Here is a 15,170-nt window from a genome sequence, read left to right on the forward strand (position 1 = left end):
AAGTCTTACGGTCGTCCTGAGGCGCCGGCCACGCAGCCCCCGCCCAGGCGCACACACATGCATATCTACAAGGGCCGGCGCCTGCGCCATACGGCATGCAACATAGCCACGAGGCCGGCCGGCGGCTGCCGCTGCCTGGCTAGCCTGGGAGGGGGCCAGGCAGCCCCAGGGGCCTGGGCGCGAGGGGGAGACCCCGCACAGCATTACCGGGGTGGGGGGGGCAGCAGCCCCCACACCTGGAGGAGAGGTCGAGCAGCGGCTGTTGCAGCCAGGCCGCGTACAGCGCCCTGCTCCAAGGGGCCAGCCCGGCAGCGGCCGCTGGGCTTCTCCGTGGCACAGCTGGGACAGGCAGAGGCGGAAACCGAGGCCCACCCGGCAGCCAGCACAGGACCCTGCTGAGACAGCACCACAGAGTGGGTGTAGAGCAGCCCTGGGGGGGGTTCGGGGGGTTACTGCGGGTTGGGGCAGAGCAGCCCTGGGCAGGCTGGGGGGTTATGGGGGGACACAGAGCTGCCCTGGGGGAGTTGGGGGGCTACGGGGTGGGCACAGAGCAGCCCTGGGGGGTTAGGGGCTTACAGAGGGTGGGGGCAGAGCAGCCCTGGGGGGAGGCTGTGGGGGGTTACAGATGGTGGGGGCAGAACAGCCCTGGGGGGGGTGTTGGGGGATTACAGGGGGTGAGGGCAGAGCAGCCTTGGGGGGGTGGGCACAGAGCAGACCGGGGGGGGTTGGGGTTATGGGGGGGTGCAGAGCAGCCCTGGGGGGGAGTTGGGGGGGGTTACAGGGGGTAGACGCAGACCAACCCTGGGGGGGGTTGGGGGTGTTATGGGGTGAGCACAGAGCAGCCCTGGGGGGGCTACGGGGGGGGTGCAAAGCAGCCCTGGGGGGGGTTGGCGTTACGGGGGGGGCGCAGAGCAGCCCTGGGGGGTTGGGGAGTTACGGGGGGTGGGCGCAGAGCAGCCCTGCGGGGGTTATGGGGGGGGCACAGAGCAGCCCTGGGGGGAAGTTGGGGGGGGTTACAGGGGGTGGGCGCAGAGCAGCCCTGGGGGGGAGTTGGGGGGTTACGGGGTGAGCACAGAGCAGCCCTGGGGGTGGGGTTGGGTTATTGGGGGGTGCAGAGCAGCCCTGGGGGGGTTGGGGGGGTTACGGGGTGAGCACAGAGCAGCCCTGGGGGGGGCTACAGGGCAGGAAAGGTAACGCGACTCCCAAGCTGCTGGGGCTGCCAGCCCAACAGGCTGGGCCGCGCTCTGATCCGCTCCTCACCAGAGGCTGCACCTCACGAGCCGTGGAGACAGACAGGTGCCCCCGAGCACGCGCAGGCGGGGTCCTCCCTGGGGGCAGGCTGCGGACTGGGGCCCACCGGTTGCCTGGGGCAGGGAAGGGCAACATGGGACGTGGGGCAGTGCCAGGCCGGGCCCTGCCCGCTGGCTGGGGGAGAGGGCGGCCTGGCTCCTGGCGATGCCTTGGGTTGCTGTGCCCAGCCCGACACTGAGCAATCCCTTCGCTGCCCAGCAGGGCCCAGTCCGTCTCGGGCAGCTGGCGGGGGGCTTCCTCCGTGTGTCCCGCCCAGGCTGGCCATGCAGCCGCGAACCCCCGAGAGATGAAGAGCTGAGCGCGACAGCGCCAGGCCGGCATCTTCGGCGTGCGCCCCCGGGCCGGGCATCCGAGATTGCTTCTGTTCTCACCACAGCCGAGGGGAGCCGGAGGCAAGCGCACGGCCGGGGGCCCAGGCCCCTCGCCCAATGTCCTCTTCCTCCAGGAGATTGTGCGGCAGAGTCTGAGCGCCTCACTCGGCCTCCCGGTGCACCTCGGACGCATCCGCCCGGCAGATGGGGCACGTGCGGTTCGCCTGGGTGGGAGGAGAGCCGTGTGAGCCCAGCGGCGCGGCGCGGCGCGGCACGGCACCTGGCACGGCACGGCACCCGCCAGAAGCTGCACTTCCCCACGGACGGCCACATCCGGTGCCAGCACAGCTGGTCCCTCCTCGGGATGCTGCAGCCGGGTGGGAGCCAGCCCACCGGGGCGTTTAAACAGCCAGGGCTGCACCCGCGATGCCCCATGGCAGCCAGTGGCCTCCTTCCCAGCTGAAAGCCCCTGCAGCCCAAGGCTCTGTGGAAACACACCATGGTCCCAGCCTCTGCCTGCCAGGCCAGGCCGGGCACAGGTGGGGCAGCGGCCCGCCTCGTCTCATCTCTAGTGGGGCTGCTACCCCTTCCTCGTCTGCCCTGCCTCCCAGGCGCAGCGAGACCCTCCGGCAAGGGGCCGGGGCCAGCTCCTGGCAGTCAGGTGCCCATCACAGGGGGCCTGGCAACCCACGTCACAGGTATCCCCAGCACGCCAGGGCTGGGGGCAGTGGGATCTGCTGACAAAGCCCACAGCCCCTTGGCAGAGCCGAGAGCACGACTTGGGAGGGGATACCTGTGCTGGGCAGCACGGTCATGCTGGGTGCTCGGTGCCCCGGCTGCCAGCGGGGGCCTTGATATGCCGCAGGGCCGGGCTTGGGGGGCGGGTGCCACAGGCGCAGCTGGGATCAGTGCACCTGGGGTGTTCCCCCAGCCCAGGAGGCCGTGTGCTTCTCTGCGAGCTCAGGGGCTTTTCTGCAGAAATGCAGCCCCCCATGGCCCCCACCCCCAGCACCCTCGTCCCCTGCCAGCTGTGCCGTCTCCTGCTGCTCGTGCCCTAGCAAGGGGGTACTCCTTTCCACTGTGGCCTGCTGGCGTGGGCCAGTCCCACAGGGCGGGGAGCCCACAGGGTCCGGGCCTGCCAGGACACGGAGCCCTGGGGGCAGGGGAAAGGCCATCTGAGTGGCCCAGATTGCACCAGTCCAGGCTGACGGCTCTGGCAGGCTCTGAAGACGTTTTGCCAGAACGAAGGGGTTGCACACAGGCCAGGTTCCATCTCACTGACACGGGCAGCAGCAAGCATGGAGAAAGGGCAGCGCCACCCACCCCTTGTGCCTCGCACAGCCCCAGCGGGCAGCACCACCCGCCCCTTGTGCCTCGCACGGCCCCAGCAGGCAGCGCCACCCGCCCCTTGTGCCTCGCACGGCCCCAGCAGGCAGAACCACCCGCCTCTTGTGCCTCGCACGGCCCCAGCAGGCACCGCCACCTGCCCCTTGTGCTTCACACAGCCCAGCAGGCAGAACCACCTGCCCCTTGTGCCTGGCACGGCCCCAGCAGGCAGAACCACCCGCCCCTTGTGCCTCGCACGGCCCCAGCAGGCAGAACCACCTGCCGCTTGTGCCTCGCACGGCCCCAGCAGGCAGCGCCACCTGCCCCTTGTGCCTCGCCTGGCCGAGGGAGTTACCGAACGCTGCCCCCCGGCCACTCGAGCCTGCCCCAGCACCAGTACCTTCAGCCACTTGTCAACACACTTGGCGTGGAACTCGTGGTTGCAGGGCAGGACCCGGAGAAGCTGCCTTGCCTCGAAATCGCTAAAGCACACGACACACCTGGGGGAAGGAAACCATCACTCGGAGGCCAGCAGCCCCCGCAGGGCCCAGGGCGCCCGTGCAGCACCCCCAACCCATCACCCCTTGCCACACCCCCAGCCTGACCCGGCGCTGGCCTCACTCACAGGCTCTGCTCCGACTGGTGGCTCTCGGGGTTGAAGCGGTACGACGGCAGGTGCTCGATGTCGGCCTTGGTGAGGCCCCGGGGTTTGGCCTCGCCCAGTCGCTCTGCCAGGTTCAGCAGCGCCTGCAGGCAGGACGGGGCTCAGGGCCTCTGGGAACGTCACAGCCAGGCCCCCAAGCCCCCGCCAGCAGCACAGCCCCCAGGGGCCCAGCAGGGCTCTGCCCCACGGCCCCTGCCCAGAGCCCAGCCCCCAAGCCCTGCCTGCCCCAAGGAGGGCCCAGCGCACCTCGTAGTTCTCCATCTCCACGTCGTCCACGTCCAGGTCCAGGCTGAGCGTGGGCCCCACGGCCGTTGGCGACACGGGGAGCATGGAGCTGGGAGAGAGGGGCGGGGGTTACCCACGGGCAGCGCAGCCCAGGGGGTGGTATTTCTAAGACCCCTCCCCCCCTCAGCTCTGACGGGACAGAGGAGCCAGCCCCACCAATGGAGCCTGCCTCTGGGCGGCCCCCGCCCCGGTACTCACAGGAAGTAGGGCAGGAAGCTTGGGTAGTAGGGGGGCGGCGGCGGGGGGGGCGGCAGTGGCTGCTGCAGTCGGTACCGCTGTGGATTCAGTCGCCGGGGCAGCAACGGGGGGTACGGCTGCAGGGAGAGAGCGCAGGGCCGGGTCAGGGCCCCAGGGAGCCACAGGGGTGCAGCTCAGACCGGGGAACGCTCCCATCCCAGCAAGGCCACATCCGCCTGCTCAGGGCCCTGGGTCACCCCCGCCCCAGGCAGGGACTTACCACGCCGAAGGGCAGGTCCTGGTGCAGCGGGTCGTGGTGGAGGTAATGCAGCGGGACAGAGGGGGACAATGCCGGGGCGTGGGGGGAGGGTGGGTAGGCAAAGCCCCCCATGGGGTGCTGCTCCCCTCGCAGGTCCACTTCATTGTCCAGCCGCTGCAGAGGCTGGGGAGAGACACACAGCTGAGGTGCAGGGTCCCTGCTGGGCACGCTGGGCGGGGCTCTGCCCTGCCCTGCCCTGCCCGGCCCGTGAACCCCCCAAGGCCCTGCAGCGCTGACAGCTCACGCGGACACGGCCCTGTGGGAACCCTGGGCGCCGGGGACCGCCCCTCCTCCCTGCCTGTAGCGGGCAAGGCAAGGCAAGGCAAGCCTTGAGCCCACCCTCCCAGACAGCCGGCTGGGCCCAGGCCTGGCAGGGACCTCAGCGAGCGAGACTCACTGCGCTCCCGAGGCCAGGAGCCCGGCCCGGCCCCGCCCCACTCACCATGCGCGGGTGCTGGGTCTGCAGTGGCACGAACTGGCCGAGGGGGCCCATGTGCGGCGGCTGGTGGGGCGGCACCGGCGGGGGCGGGTGCAGGATGTAGTGGTCGCTGGAGAGGATGGGCGGGAAGGTCTGGTAGGAGACGGGCAGCTGCTGCATGGCACATGCCTGGATGAGCTGGGGAAGGAAGCAGCACACGGTCAGGCCCCTGAGCCCCACACGCCCCACGGCCAAGAGCCACAGGGCTTGGGGGCTGGCTGAGGTCCCTGCTCCCAGGCCATCTGCATGCGCCAGGCCAGCTGCCCTGACCAGCGGGGACAGCCCTTCGCTCCCCGGCCCTGGCACTCACCGGGGGCGGGAGGCAGCAGAGTGGGTAATGCTGCCCGCTGAACATCACGGAGCATGCTGGGAGCTGCTGGGTGCTGCAGCCGGGGATGTGCTGGCCTGCGTGGAGAGGGAAGCCCTGCGTCGTCACCGTGGTTACCGTGTAGGAGAGGGGGACCGGGCCCTGGTGCACCTGCGCACGAGAGACAAACAGCACCGTGGGACAGGGCTCCCCCAGCGCGCCAGGCCCTGCGCTCCTGGGCCGGCGGAGCCTGAACCCCCCCCAGCGCGCCAGGCCCTGCGCTCCTGGGCCGGCGGAGCCTGAACCCCCCCCAGCGCGCCAGGCCCTGCGCTCCTGGGCTGGCCGAGCCTGAACCCCCCCCAACGCACCAGGCCCTGCGCTCCTGGGCTGGCCGAGCCTGAACCCCCCCCAACGCACCAGGCCCTGCGCTCCTGGGCTGGCCAAGCCTGAACCCCCCCCAACGCACCAGGCCCTGCGCTCCTGGGCCGGCCGAGCCTGAACCCCCCCCAGCGCGCCAGGCCCTGCGCTCCTGGGCTGGCCGAGCCTGAACCCCCCCCAACGCACCAGGCCCTGCGCTCCTGGGCTGGCCGAGCCTGAACCGCCCCCAGCGCACCAGGCCCTGCGCTCCTGGGCTGGCCGAGCCTGAACCCCCCCCAACGCACCAGGCCCTGCGCTCCTGGGCTGGCCGAGCCTGAACCGCCCCCAGCGCACCAGGCCCTGCGCTCCTGGGCTGGCCGAGCCTGAACCCCCCCCAGCGCGCCAGGCCCTGCGCTCCTGAGCTGGCCGAGCCTGAACCCCCCCCAGCGCGCCAGGCCCTGCGCTCCTGAGCTGGCCGAGCCTGAACCCCCCCCCAGCGCGCCAGGCCCTGTGCTCCTGGGCCGGCCGAGCCTGAACCCCCCCCCAGCGCGCCAGGTGAGAGTCAGGCTCTGCCACAGGGACATCTGCGTCGGGGAGCACAGCCCAGGAGCCAGGGCACTCGCTGCCTTTGGGGGCACTGCACACCATCTGGCCAAGCTGGGCCAGCGAAGGCCCATGACGCAGACGCTGCAGCCATGGGAGCAGCAACGCCCACCCCTGTGGGGCTGCTGCTGGCCAGGCTGGGGAGCGCAGCGGGGCCGTGGGGAGGGTGTAGGGACGTGAGCCATTAGCAGTCACAGCCGGCGGCTCGGCACCGGGACTCAGCCCCGCCGTGCCCATGGTAGCCAGCAGGCGCCCAGCCACCAGCCCATGGCTGAGCAAAGCAGCTCTGGGACACGGGCCCCGAGGGGCACCACTCCCTGCGCCACCCCCACCCCGGGCCAGGCCCCCGCCTCCAGCCCTCCCTCCACCCCCACCCAGGCTGCGCCCCCGCCTCCGGCCCTACCTGCTCGTGGAGATCCACCATGAAGGGGCTCTGGTGGGGAGGGTGAGCGGCTGGGTGAAGCATTCGGGGTGGCGAGCTGGCGAGACCGAACGCCCTGGGCTCATCTACCGGGAGGTGCGGCTGCTGCGGGGGGAAGGCAGGGTGCGGGGCGGGCTCATCCTGGGCCAGTGGGCTCTGCAGAGGTCGGTCGCGTCGTCCCCACGGGCGCCGGGAAGTGGGGCTGGGGGCCATCGCGGAAGAAACAGAGCGGGGATGACCCTGGGCCATGCAGCTGGCACAGACAGGACACTGCCCGTGCCTGGCCCCCACACCACAGTGCTCAGAGCCGCCTCACAGGCAGGGCTCTGGCGGGCCCGGCAGTGAGTCTGCCTGAGGGTGCCAAGCTCTGACCGACCCGCCTCTGGCCCGACCCCGGGCAGGGAGAGCCTCGCCCGCGTGGCTGGACCCCCACACGCAGCTGGAGACAGGCTGCCATGGCCAGCCCTGTGCAGGCGGCTTTGCCCCAGCAGGTGGGATGGGCCGAGCCCCCAAGTGTCGCCCCGGAGAGGCAGCTCCATGTTCAGGGTGCTCTGCCGTCTGCCCAGCCAGCCTCCGGGGGAACCAGCTGAGCTGTTCACACCCAGCAGCCAAGGGGCACTTGTAACTTACAAATCAATCCCCCCACACACCAACTTGCTGCTGGCTGGCAAGGGCGGAAGATCCTCTTCCACTCATTCCAAGGAGCCAGGGCTGCCCCCGCAAGCCTGCAGCTGCCCCAGCCAAGGGCCATGTGCTGCCACCACGAGCCACCTAGCCCAGGGCCCCCCAGCAACCCTGCAGCCGCCCCAGCCTGGTGCAGCCCATGGAAAAGGCCAAAGAAAAAGCCCTTCTCTGGGGACAGTGAGCAGGTGGGGCCGGCCCGTGTGGGTTGCTGCCCTGCAGAGCTGAGACGGCCCCTGGGCTCAGCACAGCCTGGCCCGATAAGACACTGCAGCCCCCAGGCCACGCTGCACCCGGGTACGGGGCTGGCTCCTTGCGGCTGCTCCGCCAGGGCCGGGCAGGGGAGGTACCTTCGCCTGAGGTGCTCGGGACTGCCGCAGGGTCCCCCCGAGAAGCGCTGCAGGTTGCAGGGGAAAGAGGGAGGCCGCCTATTGACTGCCAGTTCCCATGGTCGCATTGGTGACGTCAGGGTGGCAGACGGATGTGCTGGGCCTCAGGCGCCGGGAGGATGAGAACCTGCCGAAAGGAGAAAGCCATGAGCCCGCCGCCCCTGGGCAGCCTGGTGCCCACCCGTAGGCCCCAGCCCAGGGCCCCTGTCCTGCCAGGAGCAGTGACTTCGCACCCCTGCCTGCTCACGGGCCACCTGCCTGTGCCCACCCTGTCCGGGGCCCTGGTCCCTGCCCAGCGCCTGCCCCCCAGTGCTGCAGTGCAAGTGACCAGCCCCGGGGGCTGCTGGGCAGAGGCTGTGCACGCTGGGCAAGCGGACGCCACGCCCCACCAGAAGTCCCACCCCCACGCCCCACCGGCGGGAGAGACAGGCACTGGCCTGCCGGGCCAGAAGGGCGGGAGAACCAGGGGAGGGGGCTGACCCCGGCCTGCTTCCCCCGCCAGGGCACCCCCACCAGAGCGATGAGGCAGATTGGATCTGGCCCAGCACCACAGGTGGCCCCGGCTATGAGCCCGACGCCTCCGGCCAGGGCCGGGCAGAGCTCACGCCATGCCAACACCTAACCCCCGGGGTTAACATTTGTGTCATGTTTTCCCAAAGGCCCAGGGCCTGGCCAGGCCAGCCCCACGTTCCCGGTCCCCATAGTGCCCACACAGTGCCAGCGCCACAGGCTCGTGCAGGGGCCCTGCCACGCAGGGCCAGCACCTGGGCACCTGCAGGCGTGCGCTCCGGGCCGGTAGCTTGTGCCACGCAGGCTCCCAGGAAATGGCGGCACAAAGCTGTGCGTGGCTGCGGGCAGCGCCTGGAGGTCTACCAGTCGCGAGCAGCGGACGACACAAGCAGGGCTGCGATGGGCACCCCACCAGGACTCCCACCGGCGGGTAGGAGAGCTCAGGGGTTAGAGCTCTGGCCTGCTAAACCCGGGGCTGCGAGCTCAGTCCTTGGGGGCCGTTTAGGGGTCTGGGGCAGACAGATTTAAAAGAAAACTTGTCAGGGCGGGTGCTTGGTCCTGCCGGGGGGCAGGGGGCTAGACTCAGTGACCTCCCGAGGTCCCATCCAGCTCCGTGAGACAGGTATTAATTTACCCGGGTGAGCTGCAGGCAGGGCGGTGCCCACTGAGGGGGGCTCTGAGCCGCAGGGGTGAGCCCATTCCTCCAGGCTGCTGGGCTGGACACCACCTGGCTGGGCTGGGCTGGGCTGGGCTGCTGCTTGCGCCAGGGGCCGGGCTGTGCCACCGTTTCCTGGGAACCCGCGTGGTACAAGCTACCAGCACAGAGCGCACAGCTCACAGCGTGCCAGTGCCCCCGGGTCCCTTCCCCACTGCTACTCCCAGCCACTCTCCTCCCTGCCCGGCGCAAGACTCCAGGCGCCCACAGGCCTATGGAAAGCCGGGAGACCCTGCAGATGGCCTGATGTGATGGAGTGGGGGGTGTATGTGTGAGTCAGGCTGGATGTCTGAGGCAAGCAGCAGCTCCCAGTGGCTAAGGATGACCCTGGGGCTACAACTGGCAGGTAACACCTCTGCCTAAACAAAGAGCAGGGAGGAGCTGAGCTGGGTTTTGAATCGGGGGCGGCAGTTGGAGGCGAGGAAAAGGGAGAGCTGGAAGGCAGCCAGCCTGAGGAGGGGGAAAGCTACACCCCAGAGGGGCACCCCTCGGGGTCTTCTCCCCAGGACAGGTTGGAAGGACTGTCTCTGGCTGCTATGCTGTTGCTTCTGTGAGAAACTGGACATCTGTTGCCTAATAAACCTGCTGTTGTACCTGCTGAGTGAGAGTCTCTCCTGCCAGCGGACGGGGTGCAGTGCAGGGGGACCCCTGAACCCCATCACACTGGTGTCAGAAGTGGGATGCACTGCACCCACGGATGAGCTCCCAGCAGTGGCTGACTGAGCACCAGAGAAGGAAGGAGTCTCACAAGAGCCAGAGGGGGAACAGAGCCATTCCTGCAGCTGCTGCTGGTGAGTGGATAACCCGGGAGATAGCGGGGAGATGGATTATACCCGACTCCTGAAGGCAGAGCTAGTGGGGCTGTGCAGAGAGAGGGGCCTGACCGTGGGGAAGGCGACCAAGGCCCAGCTGATGGCACAGCTGGAAGAGAATGACCGATCCGGGGGGGCAGAGCCTGTCCCGACAGAAAGTGGCCGGTCCACCTCGGGAAGCGTTTCGGACTCTCCGACAGGAGCAGGGGCTCGACGCCGTCAGACAGACGCGGTGCCCGCCAGGTCGCGCTCAGCTAGCGGTGGTCCATCGCGGGCAGAGTCCCCTGCCGCAGGGCTGCGACGGCTGGAGCTCGAAGTGAAATTAAGGGAACTGGAGCACCAGGAACGGGAGAGAGAGCGTGAGCACGAGCGCCAGGAACGAGAAAGAGAGCGTGAGGAGAGAGAGCGAGAGCGGGAGCATGAGCGAACCATGGCAGAGGTGAGACGCCAAGAGACCCCAGCTGCGGTAAGCGGGGAGAGGGCCAGACGGATCGGGGTGGCCAGTCACTTGGAGACGCGTGTGCTGGCCCAGTGTCAGGACACAGGGGACATGGACGAGTTCATTACCGCCTTTGAGCGAGCCTGTGAGTTGCATGAGGTTCCCCCAGATGAGTGGCTCCGGCACCTCACCCCCTTGCTGGGCCAGAAGGGCACAGCGGTGCTCAGCCAGCTGGTGGGGCTGCAGCCTGGGGACGATGAACGGTTCAAACAGGCCCTGCTGCATAAGTTCGGGCTGACTCCAGAGATGTACAAAAAGAAGTTCCAGGAGGCGCAGAAGAGGCCAGAGGAAACCCATGTAGATACAACCGCCCGCCTGAAGCAATACGACCAGAAGTGGGCGTTCGGAATGGGAGTCCAGTCCGTAGAGGACCTGATCGAGCTGGCGGTCGTGGAGCGATTCTACGAGATGTGCGCACCTGACCTGAGGGTGTGGCTCGTGGACCGGAAGCCAGGGGACGCACATGATGCAGGGAAACTGGCAGATGACTTCACAAACAGCCGGGCCAGGTTTGAAAGTGAGCCCCACAAAGAGAGGGAGTCTCGGAGAGAGAGGGAGTCCCGGAGGGAGAGGGAGTCCTGGAGAAACCGAGAATCTCAGAGAGACCGGTCCCTAACTGTACGACAGAGGGGACCACCTCTTGGGCAAGCCCAGGAAAGAGGGGCCAGCCACCCACCCCCCAGAGAGCCAAGCAGAGCCCGGACAGAGCAGCCGGCCCGAGGGACACAACCAGACCCAGGCTGTTACCGCTGTGGGCGAAAGGGGCATAGAGCAGCCCAGTGCCCCAAGCTCCCAGACAGGTTGAGCAGGCCGGGGGGTCATGGAGTCAACTGGGTGGGGTCCCAGAAGCCAGAGGGGCTGGCGGCCAAGGCGGGTGGTGCTGACAATGGGCACTCGGCTTGGGCCGAATCCGCCCCACAGACCAGCTCCTCAGGGGGACCAAATGCTCAGAGGCCAGTTTACAGAGTGGGGGCAGCACTGCCTCTGTGGAGCAAGTGTCTCAAACACCTCGAGGTAGACGGGAAAAAGGTCACGGGGTTCTGGGACACAGGCGCTGACGTGACGCTGGCCCGACCCGGGGTGGTGGCACCGGGCTGCATGATACCCGATTCCCACCTGACGATAACAGGAATTGATGGGACCCCTTTCAAGGTGCCCATGGCGAGGGTGCACCTGAAATGGGGGAAGAAGGAAGGCCCCAAGGAAGTGGGCGTGCACAGCCATTTGCCGGCAGATGTACTGATGGGGGCTGACCTGGAAAGCCTGACAAGGTGGTCTGGACCGAGCAGTGCCAAGAGGCCCTCTGCGCGCTCAAGGAGGCTCTGGTCAGGGCCCCAGTGCTGGCAAATCCAGACTTCAACAAGCCCTTCCTGGTGTTCACCGATGCCTCAGACGTGGGGCTGGGGGCGGTGCTAATGCAGGTGAATGACAAAGGGGAGAAACACCCCATCGTGTACCTGAGTAAGAAGCTGCTGCCCCGGGAGCAGAGCTACGCGGCCATAGAGAAGGAATGTCTGGCCATGGTGTGGGCGCTGGGGAAGCTGCAGCCGTACCTGTTCGGACGGCGTTTCACCGTGTACACCGATCACTCACCCCTGACCTGGCTGCATCACACGAGAGGGGCCAACGCCAAGCTCCTGCGGTGGAGTCTGCTCCTGCAGGACTACGACATGGAGGTGGTCCACGTCAAGGGGAACAACAACACCATAGCCGATGCCCTGTCACGCAGGGAGGGCCCCGAACTTCCCCAGGTCACTGGCTAAGTGACCCCGCTCAGTTCGGTCTGGAAGGGGGGAGAGATGTGATGGAGTGGGGGGTGTATGTGTGAGTCAGGCTGGATGTCCGAGGCAAGCAGCAGCTCCCAGTGGCTAAGGATGACCCTGGGGCTACAACTGGCAGGTGACACCTCTGCCTGAACAAAGAGCAGGGAAGAGCTGAGCTGGGGTTTTGAATCGGGGGCGGCAGTTAGAGGCTAGGAAAAGGGAGAGCTGGAAGGCAGCCAGCCTGAGGAGGGGAAAGCTACACCCCAGAGGGGCACCCCTCGGGGTCTTCCCCCCAGGACAGGTTGGAAGGACTGTCTCTGGCTGCTAGGCTGTTGCTTCTGTGAGAAACTGGACATCTGTTGCCTAATAAACCTGCTGTTGTACCTGCTGAGTGAGAGTCTCTCCTGCCAGCGGACGGGGTGCAGTGCAGGGGGACCCCTGAACCCCATCACACCTGGCGCCGGCCCCAATGGTCCTACCCCCCCCACCAGCTGCAATCACAGAACACTAGGACTGGAAGGGACCTTGAGAGGCCATCGAGTCCAGCCCCCTGCTCCAATGGCAGGACCAAGTACTGTCTAAACCATCCCCGACAGACACCTGTCGAACCTGTTCTTAAATATCTCCAGCGATGGAGATTCCACAACCTCCCTTGGCAACTTATTCCACTGTTTGACCCCCCTGACAGTTAGGAACTTTTTCCTAATGTCCAACCTAAACCTCCCCTGCTGCAGTTTAAGCTCATTGCCTCTTGTTCTATCCTCAGAGGCCAAGGGGACAATTTTTCTCCCTCTTCCTTGTAACCCTGTTGAAAACCGCTATCACGTCTCCACTAAATCTTCTCTTTTCTAAACTAAACAAGCCCAGTTCTTTCAGTCATCCCTCAGAGCTCATGTTCTCTAGACCTTTAATCACGCCTGTTGCTCCTCTCTGGACCTTCTCCAATTTCTCCACATCTTTCTTGAAATGTGGTGCCCGGAACTGGACACAATACTCCAGCCGAGGCCTAACCAGCGCAGAGTGGAGCAGGAGAATGACTTCTCATGTCTTGCTCCCAACACTCCAGTCAACCCATCCCAGAGTCACGTTTGCTTTTCTTGCAACAGCATCACCCTGTTGACTCATATTTAGCTTGTGGTCCAGTAGGACTCCTAAATCCTTTTCTCCTTCCTCGACCGTTGCTCCCCACTCTGTACGTATGAAGCTGATTGTTCCGTCCGAAGCAGAGCACTTTGCATTTGTCCTTATTAAACTTCACCCTGTTCACTTCAGACCATTTCTCCAGTTTGTTCAGATCCGTTTGAATTCTGACCCTTTCCTCCAAACCAGTTGCAACCCCTCCCAGCTTGGTATCATCTGCAAACTTGATAAGCGCCCTCTGTGCCAATGTCTAAATCGTTGACGAAGGTATTGAACAGAACTGGTCACAAAACAGAGCCCTGCAGAACCCCACTTGTTCTGCCCTCCCAGCCTGACTGTGAACTACTACTAACTACTCTCTGTGAATGGTTATCCAGCCAGTTATGCACCCCCTTGCAGTGGCCCCCTCGAAGTTCTATTTGCTTAGTTTATTGATAAGAAGATTCTGCAACATTGTATCGAATGCCTCATTACAGTCTAGGTGTACCACATCCATTGCTTCTCCCTGCACCACACCCCACAGCCACCGGCCCTGCTACCCCAGGCACCACTTCACTGCACCACAGCCCAGGCAGCTGTCTCTCCCCGCAGCGGCACTGGGTTTTCAGCACCACACAGCAGGCCTACCTGCTCGGGAGCTCGCAGGGGCCGGCAGCATGGGATTGTGCACCCCCAGCCACAGACCTCCTCCCGCTGCCGCACGGCCAGACAACAGAGAGAGCCTGGGGGCCAGCTGCGATCACCTCGCTGCAGCCACCGCCAGGAGCCTGAACCGGGGCTCGCAGGTTCTGATCCAGCCCAGAAGTGGGCCTGCCAGACTCTAGGGGCACCAGCCCACCATGGGCTCTCAGGCGCTCGCAGCCAAGCAAGCGCAAGGACTCGGCAAAGAGGGCTGGGCTCATGGGAGGCCAGCCCAGCCACTCTGAGCACCCGGACGTGAGTGGCGCTCCTGAGAGCCACGCCAGTGTGCCCGCCCCCAAGCCACGCCGGAGTGCCAACCCCCCACCGAGAGCCACGCCGGAGTGCCGCCACCCCCCCACCGAGCGCCACGCCGGTGTGCCACCCCCCCACCGAGCGCCACGCCGGAGTGCCGCCACCCCACCCACCGAGGGCCAGGCCGGTGTGCCACCCCCCCCACCGAGCGCCATGCCAGAGTGCCAACCCCCCCCCACCGAGGGCCAGGCCGGTGTGCCAACCCCCCACCGAGCGCCACGCCGGAGTGCCGCCACCCCCCCCACCGAGGGCCAGGCCAGTGTGCCACCCCCCCACTGAGCGCCACGCCGGAGTGCCGCCAACCCCCCACTGAGCGCCACACCGGAGTGCCGCACCCCCCCCCACCGAGTGCCACGCCGGAGTGCCGCCAGCCCCCCCACCGAGCGCCACGCCGGTGTGCCACCCCCCCACCGAGCGCCATGCCGGAGTGCCGCCACCCCACCCACCGAGGGCCAGGCCGGTGTGCCACCCCCCCACCGAGCGCCATGCCAGAGTGCCGCCACGCCGGAGTGCCACCCCCCCACCGAGGGCCAGGCCGGTGTGCCAACCCCCCACCGAGCGCTACGCCGGAGTGCCGCCACGCCGGAGTGCCACCCCCCCACTGAGCGCCACGCCAGAGTGCCGCCACCCCCCCCCACCGAGGGCCAGGCCGGAGTGCCGCACCCCCCCCCCACCGAGCGCCACGCCGGAGTGCTGCCACACCCCCCACCGAGGGCCAGGCTGGTGTGCCCCCCACCAGCCAAGACCTCCGCTGGCACTCACCCCACCCCATGCCATGGAGGGACACACCAGTGCACGTCCCCCTGCCCCCAAGAACCACTCTGCCCCCGAGCCCGCCAGCACTGCATGGGGAAGGTGATCCTGCTGCCATCTCATCCTGACAGCACCTCACCTGGTGCAGCAGGGAGAACAGCCTGGCCCCTGAACCCCACTACCCAGCCTGCGGAAGAGCTGCCTGCCTGGGGCTCCTGACCAGATCCCTGCAGAGTGACCGAGTGCCCCTCCTTTGCAACGCCCCCCCACTGCCGGCAGGAGTCCGGGGGCCCTGAGCTGGGGGAAGGGCAGACGCCCCGAGGAAGTGAGCCCCGTTCCCCACACGCACAGCTCCA

General features: G+C 67.2%; 1 protein-coding gene across 7 annotated transcripts in view; it reads right to left on the reverse strand.

The window, feature by feature from the left end:
* Positions 1 to 1,058: 1,058 nt before the first annotated feature.
* The window catches only part of RNF44 (ring finger protein 44), a 34,519-nt gene continuing 20,407 nt past the window's right edge, over positions 1,059 to 15,170 (reverse strand). For 4 of the 7 annotated variants that reach the window (XM_075009509.1, XM_075009507.1, XM_075009511.1 and 1 more), the window contains exons 2-11: positions 7,591 to 7,756; positions 6,542 to 6,761; positions 5,182 to 5,349; positions 4,836 to 5,009; positions 4,355 to 4,516; positions 4,096 to 4,211; positions 3,859 to 3,946; positions 3,574 to 3,695; positions 3,349 to 3,448; positions 1,059 to 1,846 (exon numbers count right to left, since the gene is read on the reverse strand). In XM_075009509.1, the coding sequence (XP_074865610.1) occupies positions 1,784 to 1,846; positions 3,349 to 3,448; positions 3,574 to 3,695; positions 3,859 to 3,946; positions 4,096 to 4,211; positions 4,355 to 4,516; positions 4,836 to 5,009; positions 5,182 to 5,349; positions 6,542 to 6,761; positions 7,591 to 7,697 (1,320 nt within the window). In that variant the 5' untranslated portion in view covers positions 7,698 to 7,756 and the 3' untranslated portion in view covers positions 1,059 to 1,783. Of the gene's footprint in view, positions 1,847 to 3,348; positions 3,449 to 3,573; positions 3,696 to 3,858; positions 3,947 to 4,095; positions 4,212 to 4,354; positions 4,517 to 4,835; positions 5,010 to 5,181; positions 5,350 to 6,541; positions 6,762 to 7,590; positions 7,757 to 12,833; positions 13,075 to 13,695; positions 13,789 to 15,170 lie in introns of those variants that run through there. The other 3 variants (XM_075009510.1, XM_075009508.1, XM_075009513.1) reach the window with 3 other exon arrangements.

Source organism: Carettochelys insculpta, chromosome 15, assembly GCF_033958435.1.
Source record: "Carettochelys insculpta isolate YL-2023 chromosome 15, ASM3395843v1, whole genome shotgun sequence".
NCBI lineage: Eukaryota > Metazoa > Chordata > Testudines > Carettochelyidae > Carettochelys > Carettochelys insculpta.